Source organism: Myotis brandtii, unplaced genomic scaffold, assembly GCF_000412655.1.
Source record: "Myotis brandtii unplaced genomic scaffold, ASM41265v1 scaffold1256, whole genome shotgun sequence".
Taxonomy (NCBI): Eukaryota; Metazoa; Chordata; class Mammalia; order Chiroptera; family Vespertilionidae; genus Myotis; species Myotis brandtii.
In genome coordinates, this window is record NW_005354407.1 from 40,480 (window position 1) to 51,079 (window position 10,600).

The 10,600-nt window shown below is 32.3% G+C and overlaps 1 protein-coding gene across 1 annotated transcript; it reads right to left on the reverse strand.

Moving 5' to 3' along the window:
- Window positions 1–2,933: 2,933 nt before the first annotated feature.
- LOC102244574 (olfactory receptor 6C2) lies at window positions 2,934–3,881 on the reverse strand. Its single transcript, XM_005859412.1, has one exon. It carries the CDS (start codon window positions 3,879–3,881, stop codon window positions 2,934–2,936), a length of 948 nt encoding a protein of 315 aa, XP_005859474.1.
- Window positions 3,882–10,600: the final 6,719 nt, after the last annotated feature.

Genomic DNA, 10,600 nt, shown 5'->3' on the forward strand with positions numbered 1-10,600 from the left:
ATCAACCAAAGGACTTGTATGCATGCATATAAGCATAAGCGATGGATGTGGAGAACAGGGGGTGAGGATGAGGGCAGGATTGGGGGGATGAGGGGACATTGGGAGGATAAGGACACATTTGTAATATCTTAATCAATAAAGGGGAAAAATTAAAAAAAGAATTACTTGCAGTTTTTCAATTATTTGGTGAATCTTAGAGTATCAGAGGTAAATAAAATGAAGGCTAACTAAGACTTCTACTCTTTAAAAAAATCTCTATGTTATGCTCTTCATTTGCTAATATAAGCTTGTACCAAATTCTACTTTAATTTCTGTAACACATGGCCATCTTCTTTATATTCAGAGAATACAGGATTCATTTCCAACTAGCCAACAGACATTTTTCTGTAACAAGTATAAATTTTGCATTAAATAGATCTAATTGATTGTTGTTCACTCATTAACAATCAATTCAGAACACCTTCTTTTGAAAAAATAACAAAGCTAAAATGAACCTTTTGATTAACAAAGTTTTCCAGTCATCTATATGAAGGGATTTTTTATTATTTACATGTTTTTACTATCCACACAAGAAAGCAAATACTTTGAGGCACTAATCAAATAAATAGGAATCTAGTTTTTGCTGTTGTCTATTTTGGTTCTTAAAATATACAATAAAAATGATTAATATTCTATCAAAGAAAGAAAATCAAATGCCAGCTTTTAATCATATTAATAAATTATCTAACTTTGAGATATAGCATATTGAATTTTAAAACAGAAACTTCCAGTATCTATTTAAATATCAGGAGCAAAAGTGATTTTTAAAAATGAGACAAAATATAACATAAGAATTAGTAAATGTACTCTCATTAAAAAAAAAGTTACAAATTTCCAGCAGAATTTAATAAGAACTAATCTTATATAATTTTTATATTGGATAGTCTCTTCAGCTTGAGGTGGCTATGTCCAAAAATGAAAGGCTACTTTTTTGTGAGTGCAGGGCAGACTGCACTTGTGATCCTTCAGCCAAATAGCACTTGAGAGGCACTATCCAAACTTCAGGGACAGTGACTTAAATTTGTGGCACATAAAGGATCATGCAGATGGCCCAACAGTAGCTACAGGGAATGTTCTCCTCTGGCTTGATTTTGAATTGCACATATACAACTTTGGGAACTGAGAATAAGTTTGTTATTTTTAGGGGAGGTTGAGGTGACATTCATTTATAAGATTTAATGGGCTGCACAAAATTTTCTGTTAAATAGAGAAGCAAGGGAATTCCCCATTTAATATAAAACACTAATGGGTTGCAACTTTCAATGTTAGTTAGACCTAGGTGGACAGAATAGACAGGCTTCCCAAAATTTACATTATTTCAAAATTTGTTTTGAAGTACTTGTAAGAAGTAAAGGGGATATTTCAGAGGGATGAACTCATTGAACTTTTTGCTGTTCAACGCGTTTAAGAGTTACTCCCTAAAGACTGTTGGGTAGATGAAGAGACTGTAGCTGCATAGCAACCTACCTCTCATTATTTCTTCCCAAATGATTCAAAATTGTATAAATGGAAAAGTTAATTCTCTACCAGAGATGGGCAAACTTCTGCAAAAGGCCAGATATTAAACATTTTTTTGTTTCTGGACTATGTGGTCCCTGTTAAGCTACTCAACTCTGCCATTACAATCAGCCATAGAAAATATATAAATGAGTGGAAGTAAACGTGTTACAATTAAATTTTATTTACAGTAATAACCAGTGTTGGATGAATTTTACCCTCAGGCCCTAGTTTTCTGTCTCATGTTCTAGAATGTGGTCCTTGCTCCTAAGGTGCTCCTAAGTGACTTTCCCAGTTAGAAGCCTGTGCTCTTCACTGGGGGTGTGCCCAAACTTCAAGCCAACAGACTGCATGGCCTCTAGTATTTCTGTTGAAATCTCAGCTGAATCACTGGTAAATCAGGACTACACTTGTCCTACATGTCAGTTAGTCACTCAGCCATCGGGAACTTCTGCCAAGATCCCAGCTCAGCATAATCCCGACCTGAGTGAGGATATTAATCACTTCCGCTGACCTGATCTCTGCCAACAAAACTTAGAGAGACAATCATGTTGTGCTTAGTCTCTAACTCATAATGTGGACTGAGCTAGTGCTAATTATGGACTCATTTACTGAAGTTCCCTTTTCCAGAGGGATACAGTTTTGAGCTGCTTGTTGTCAAAAATTTCCTTACATAGTTGATTCAGTTTTATGATTATTTAAAGCAGAAAACATGGGATCAAACTAGTTATTCTGATAGAGCTGTAAGCAAAATTCTTTCATTTTTTAATCTTGTTTTATGTGTGTACACATGTATGAATACTTGCATGTTACTGTAAAACAGCTGTGGTCTAAATTTTTCTTGTTTCTAAGTAAATCTTCTAAATATTCTGGCTTGCTTATATCTTTAGTATATCATATTTGTTTCCAGATTCATGGTTTTTATTTTCTTATTTTGGATACAATATGTTTTCATTTTACTTGATATTTCTATTTGAGTTCTTTTATTTTAAAATTTGTCTTATAATACCTTAAAACAGAGGTGAAATATTTCTTCCTGTATTTTAAATGTTTCTTTCAGCATATTTGCATATATAAATTAAAGAAGTTTAGCAAAACATTCCCAAGAAATGTAAATACTATATTTAACATGTTATATAAGTTCTTTTTGAATAATAATTAGAAAAGCTTAATGAGAAATGAAGGAAGATTTTGGTCATTGGAAACAAATTCTCATGTTCTTTTATTGATAGAAACAATTTTGATTAAGATTAGAGAGGGAACAAAATTATTTGTTCCAAGTAGGTTCACAAATCAATATTTTAAGGATTATGAAAAGGTTAACCTTACTGAACTAATTAGGACTTCCAGAAAAGTGTTAATAAATGAATCTTCCATTTCCGTTTGATTGTTCAAAGTCAGTGTGCTCTTATATGTAAGGTAAATGCAATTTTTTTAATCGTGTCATTGAAAGCTTGTTTCACTTGCTTGTTCCTCAAGGTATAAATGAAGGGGTTCAACAAAGGGGCAACAGATGTAGTGAGCACTGATACTCCTTTGTTGATGTCCACCTCTTCTTTGGCTGAAGGCTTGATGTAGATAAAAATACAGCTGCCATAGGTGATGGAAACAACAATCATGTGAGAAGAACAAGTGGAGAAAGCTTTTTTTCTTTGCTGAACAGAAGGGAATCTTAGAATTGTCCTGATAATATAGATGTATGAAAGAATGACGCCCATGAGTGTAATAATGAATGTTAACACTGCACAGATTATAACCATTTGTTCTATGAACCATGTATCTGAGCATGAAATCTTAAAAAGGGGAGATGCATCACAGCCAAAATGATCAATGGCATTGGAGTCACAGAATTCCAGCTGGAGGCCCATACTGAGCGGTGTGCTGATGATCATTAACCCAGAGATCCAGCAGCAGAGGACAAGGATGGTACAGACTCTGTTGTTCATGATGGTCATGTAATGAAGGGGTTTACAGATGGCCACATAGCGGTCATAGGACATGGCTGCCAGGAGAAAAAATTCTGTGGCCCCAAAGAGTCCAATGAAAAATATTTGACTAGCACAAGCATTATAAGTAATAGTATTGTCCCCAGTTGATATACTGTACAGGAATCTGGGAATACAGACTGTTGTGAATGAGATTTCTAAGACAGAGAAATTTCGAAGAAAAAAATACATAGGTGTTTTAAGATGAGAATCCACGAGTGTCAGAACGATAATGGTCAGATTTCCAGTAATACTCAGCACGTAGGTGAGAAATAAGAAGATAAAAATCAGAACTTGCAACCATGGATCTTCTGTAAGTCCCAACAGGATAAATTTTGTTATTGTTGTGTGATTTCTCATTATTACCTTTAACGTTACAGGCAATCTACATGTAAAAAAGCCAGAGAAGCAGCATCTAAACAGAAGAAAGAAAATCATAAGGAAAAATTAATGAAAAATAGAACAAAAATAAGAGATTAATGAAATCAAAAGCTGATTTCTTAGAAAGGATGAATGCCATTGATAAAACTATTGTGAAAGTGATCTGGAAAAACATAAAATTTATCAGGAATTAGAAATATGACACAATTTTAGGTTATACAGACATTAAAATGATCAAATAGAATATTTTGGAAAGTTCTGCAAAGTAGATTTTGTAACTTAAATAAAATGAGCTATTTAAAAGATTTAATCTACTAAAACTAATTCAAGATAAAATGTCTAACCTATATATCCATATATTTGTTAAAGTAAACAAATATACACTTAAATCGTCCTGAAAAGAGAACTTCAGGTATAGATGTCTGTACTATTATTCTAATAAATTGCTCTACTTATTTTTCTATCAAAGTTTTTATCAAACATTGAAAAATAAATGAAAACACCAATTCTACACAAATCCTTTCATACAATAAATTGTTGAAATAAAAAATTATAACATTATCTGGTTGAGTTTCCAATGTATATAAAAATAATATAAATAATAAGTACAATAGGAAGAGGAAGATTAAATGGTTTTATAGAGTAATATATATTATACATTCTACCTTCAATGGATCCAATGGTTAAATATTGATCTAAGAGGCATATGAAATGGTCACTTGTATATTATAATTCATAGACAACAACACATATTGATAATGTTAAATGTTTATATTAGAAAATAAGAAATATTTCACTAAAGTATATAATCTTTAAAAATAAACTAGTACAAAAGAGTGAAATAACCCAAAACATGCAGGAAAAAAAGATAAAGACCAGAAATCAATAATCAGAAACAAAAAGACCATAGTGAAAGTCAGTGAAACCAAAAGTTGGTTCTTTAATGATTAATAATGTTGATAAACTTATAACCAGACTGATAAGCAAAACAAAACACTGGGAGAAAAAATACACTAGAAATATCAGAAATGAAAGATTTCACCCCAGATCTCAGATATTAAAAGGATAATAAGAAGATACTATGAACAACTCACACAAATATTTTGGACAACTTAAATGAAACAGATGAAATTTTGAAGTCCACAAACACATCCAAGAAAAGATAGATAGCCTAATAGTGCTTCAACTATTAAATAAATTGAACATGTAGTTAACAAAGCAAAATTCATAGGACTAAATATTTAAACATAAAACATCGCTAATTTTACACAATCTCTTCAAGACAACAGGAGTAGAGAACATATCTCACCTTATTTTTTGAGGATTTAAAACAATTGTAAAATGAATATAAATGGAAGGGCCAAAATTAAAAGTCACATTTGAAGACCATAAAGAATGATGTGGAATTCATACTATGGATATTAAGATTTATTTTAAAGAAACCATAATTAAGATAGTATTCTGCTTAAAATAATAGTGGATAGATTTCTTCAGAAAACAGAAATTATTAGCACACTTCATCTCCTTTTATAAGGCAAGTATTACTGTGATACCAAAAGAAAAAAAAAGACACTGCAAGAGAGAAAGAGAGAGAGAGAGAGAGAGAGAGAGAGAGAGAGAGAGAGAAATTCTAAACAAAACTATGATCATAGATTAAAATTTCAATAAAAAATAGCAAATAGTCTGCCTGGTGTTGCTCAGTGGTTAGATGTCACCCCATGAACCAAGAGGTCCTGGGTTCAATTCCCGGTCAGGACACATGCCCGCATTATGGACTTGATCCCCAGTGTGTGTGTGTGTGTGTGTGTGTGTGTGTGTGTGTGTGCGCGCGCGCGGCGCGCGCGGGCAGAAGGCATCCGATCGATGTGTCTCTCTTATCGATGTTACTCTCTATCCCTCTCCATTCCTCACTCTCTAAAATCAATAAAAATATATTAAAAAATAGCAATAAAATTCAGCAATAACATTGCAATTATAATACCTCATGAGAAGGTGACATTTATCCTAGGAATTCAAGATTGGTTTAACATTTTAAATCAGTCAATTTTATTCACCATAATAACAGTAGAAGAGAGAAACTGTATTTTCTTCTGAATAGTTCCAGAAAAAAAAATTGACAAAATTCAACATCCACTTATGCTAAAAATCTTTCAGTAAAGTAAAAGTAGAGGAAACTCTCTTAGTGTGATAAAGGACACCTACTTAAAAAAACAAAACAACAACAACAACAACAAAACTTCTGCTAATATCAAATATAAAAAAAAACTGGAAACTTTTCCCCTAAAATGAGCTATGAAACAATGACTACTTCATAACTCATATTCCTAGCTAATCAAATGAAAAAAATGGTGGCATTGCGATTAGAAATAAAGAAGTTAAATTGTTTTCCCTTGTAGAAGGCATAATTAGGTAGATATAGAATCCCAAGTAATTTAAAAAATAACTACTTGAATAACTGAGTTTAGCAAAGTCACAAGATAGATAATCAATATATATACATGAAATTGTATTTATAAATACCAACAATGAGCACTTGGAACTTGAATTTTTTAAACTGCCATTTACAGCATATTTAAACATGAAATACTTGGGGATAAATTGAACAAATTAGAATAGCAATGTAATAGAAATTACAAAAAATGATATTTTGATAAGGATAAATATGTAATTCATAGGAAAAGAACAATGTATACTGAAATAGAGTTACATAAGACAAATTGAGGGGAAACTAAGTCTTTAAAATGGTGCTGCTACCATAAAATATACATTAGGATAAAAATGAGACAACAACAACAACAAAAAAACTTGGAATAGGTCACAGATGTAATTAAAAACTCTCTGCTTTTTAGAAGAATTTCTTAATTGATTAAGTTATTACATATGCCTCCTTATCCCCACATTACCCCCATCCCCCCCACTCATGCCCTCATCTTAGGCCTATATGCTTGCATGTAAGTCCTTTGGTTGATCTCTCCCCTTTACCCCCACCCTCCCCTACCTTCCCTCTTTTTGAAAGACAGTGTTAGAATAGGAAAGAAAAAGTCATGTACTAAAAAAGTCATACATACTAGAAAATATTATCTGGCAAAGATCATGTATTTCACATATATGTATGAAATATATATATGTATATATATATATTAGTAAATATATATCATATGCTTACAACAAAAAATACAAAGAAATATATCTGTATATATGTATATGTAGACACACAATCCTGTATAATAAAAGGCTAACATGCAAATCGACCAAATGGTGGAAGGGCTGGTCGCTATGATGTGCACTGACCACCAGATAGCAGACGCTCAATGCAGGAGCTGCCCCCTGGTCATCAGTGCGCTCCCGCAGGGAGAGCGCCGCTCAGCCAGAAGCCTCCGTGGCAGCGCTAAGGATGTCTGACTGTTGGACATACCCCGAGGGCTTCCGGACTGCAAGAGGGCACAGGCCAGGCTGAGGGACCATACCCCCTGAGTCCACAAATTTCGTGCACGGGGGCTCTAGTTTACTAATAAAAGAAAAACAGTCCAATAAAAAATGGCCAAAGATTTGAGCATAAACTTCACAAAGGAAGATGCATGAGTGGCAAATGTGCACAAGAAGAGATGCTCAACAACATTAGTTATTAAGGAAATGAAAACTAAAATGACAATAAGATATTACTAAACATGCATTAAGAGAGTCAAAATTAAATCTACTAACAAGAGCAAGTGTGGGATAACAAGGCAATTGAGATTTTTATATATTGCTAATAGAAATGTAAAATAATGAAACCACTTGGAAATACAGTTTTGCAGTATTAATTTTATAATTTTTTATAAAATAAAAAATGTACCTACTATATGACATGGTAAATCCATTGTGAAGGATTTACCCAAAAAGAAAAAAACTACATATGTCCACAGAAAGACTTTATAATTGCAACTTTATTCATAATAACAAAAAGTGGAATGAAATACAAGTAAATAGGGAATAAGTAAACACTGTGATATATTTATACACGGAATGCTATGTAGCAATAAAAAGAATAAAAAATTCATGTGTGAAACATGGATAAATCCTAAAATAGTATTTCAAGGAAAATATATACACAATAAAGACAAAATACTAGAAAATTTAATTTATATGCAATTCTAGAAATGACAAAGCAATCTATTACGAGGAATTAAGAAGGAGCACAAACATTTTTTTATATATCTTGATTTCATTGTGGTTTTAAGGATGTATATAGACATTTTTCAAAACCCATTGGAATTCTATACTTAAAAACAAGCCTTTTATTGTATGTATGTTGTACTTTAATAAAATTGATTTAAACAATACGTCAAGGAATGGGAGAAGATATCTGCAACAACTTTTAAGGAAGACAACCTGCATTTATAAAATGCTACTACAAATTAATAAGAAAACAAAACTTAACCTAATAATAATAATTAGACACATTTCTTCATAAAAGAATATATCTAAAGGCCAGTGAGCATATTGAAAATGTGATGTTTAGTACTTAGGGAGAAAGAAATTAAATTCACAACTAATACACAACCTTCAGAATAACTAACATTAAATAGATGAATCATACCAACTATTTTGAGAGCATGGGTAACTAATATCTTAAAGATTAGTGTATACATTCCTATAAACAATATAAAAACTTTAAAAATATATTTATTAAGCTGAATGTCCAGATATCTATAAAAAGGAAATTACAATTCTAGGTGTTTACCCAATAGAAATGTGTATATGTGTACATTAAATATACACATGTTTAAGGAAGTTTATAGGAGTATTATTCTCAATAATCTCAAGACATAAAAACCAAAATGTTCATTAATGATGAAAACAATTTTTAAATTGTGATATATTCATAAAATGGAAGATATACCAATGAAGATAAAATAATACATCTACATGCAAGGACATGGAGAGTTCTCACACTCAATATGAAACATTCATGCTCTAACTGGACTTCCTGTCTCCTCACTGTGTCTACAATGAGTTCTGAGATACTATCTCAATTCTTCCATAGTAGGCTAGATACATCTCCAATGTATTTCTGTATCCCTCATCCTTATACCAGAATGGTATCATATTGCTTATTTTTTATTTGTCACCCAATTAGACAGTCATAGTCTTGAGGTCAGGGCCTATCTTGTTTTCAATAATATATTCAGATCTTATCACAATTCCTGGAATATAATAGTTTCCCTATATAGTAATTAAACACATAGATATTTATAAACAAAGATCAGGATATACTCTTTACTTTTTTTTCAAGATTCTACTTGATAGAAGTTTATTGCTGTGGTTCATCTAGAAGATACTACACTAATGTTGAAGGTACTTCTTTCAATATATATCTAAGACTTTGTATCATACTTCCCTGACCCTTCAGGGCACCACTTTTTGAAAGATAAAATATAGTCACTCAGATTGTAAAAAGCCCACAGGATTTTTATTTGTTATTTTTTTCTAATATAGACCATGTGAAAAAAAGGGGGATATAAAAAAGTATAAGGTAATGACATCTTAAAAAAGGTCTAGATATGAGCTAATGATTATTTTTCTTTGTATTATATTTACCTGATCCTTTTTCTAGAACGTCCCTTAGTTTTGTGGGGTTATGCTTTTCAATCTTACTGGTAGTATATAGGGAAAACTACTTAGACTGTAGTCCAAATAAACTAGAATTAGCATTTCTTTAAAGAATTGCTAATTGTGTTTTTTTAAAAATGTATATTTTATTGATTTTTTACAGAAAGGAAGGGAGAGCGATAGAGAGCCAGAAACATCGATGAGAGAGAAACATCGATCATCTGTCTCCTGCACACCTCCCACTGGGGATGTGCCCACAACCAAGGTACATGCCCCGACCAGAATCGAACCCGAGACCCTTCAGTTCACAGGCCGACGCTCTATCCACTGAGCCAAACCGGCTAGGGCTAATTGTGTTATTAGATGGCTAGTTTCAACCAAATCTTGCTCCTAGGCTCTTCCTTTGACAAAAATTGTCTTAGATGGAACCTATGTGACAAAAAGCATTCAGAATATCTAGACACCATCTGAAAGGAAAAGCATTGAGTTGTCTGCAATAGCTCAAATTGAGAAACACAAGATTGTTGTTCCCCAGAGCCCACCTTCCTTTCTTCCTTTCTTCTCTTCATGCTCTATTGGAACTTCTAGCAAAAGTCCCTGATAATCCTGGGTATTATTGCAGGATGCAAAATAACCCTTTTGTTCTTCTAATCACTTACTTCAGAATCATGTCTGACAAACATCCTGACAAATTAATTATATTGCAGGTGTAACTTATTAATTTTTGTTTGCTATGCCTATACATCAAAAAGTATTGACGTTTTTAAAAAGACAAGAGTTTTTGGATAAAATGTCAAACATAATTTCATTAAGTTGAAGCAGATGTATTTATATAATTGAGATTGTTGTGTGCACTAACAGGTGTGTGTGGTAGCAATGGGGGCAATACCAGTAGATGTTGCATTATGTGACCATCAAATTTGACTATTTTATTGCCCACATAAATAACATAAAACAGGCATAGAAACTTCCTCATGTGTTTCCATGTTTAATATTCTTGAAAAAAATGACAGTCAAAAAATGAAATTAATAGTTCATATCTTTATGAACTATCCAAATTTTATAAAATACACACCCATACACATACACGTGCACACTTAGAAGAG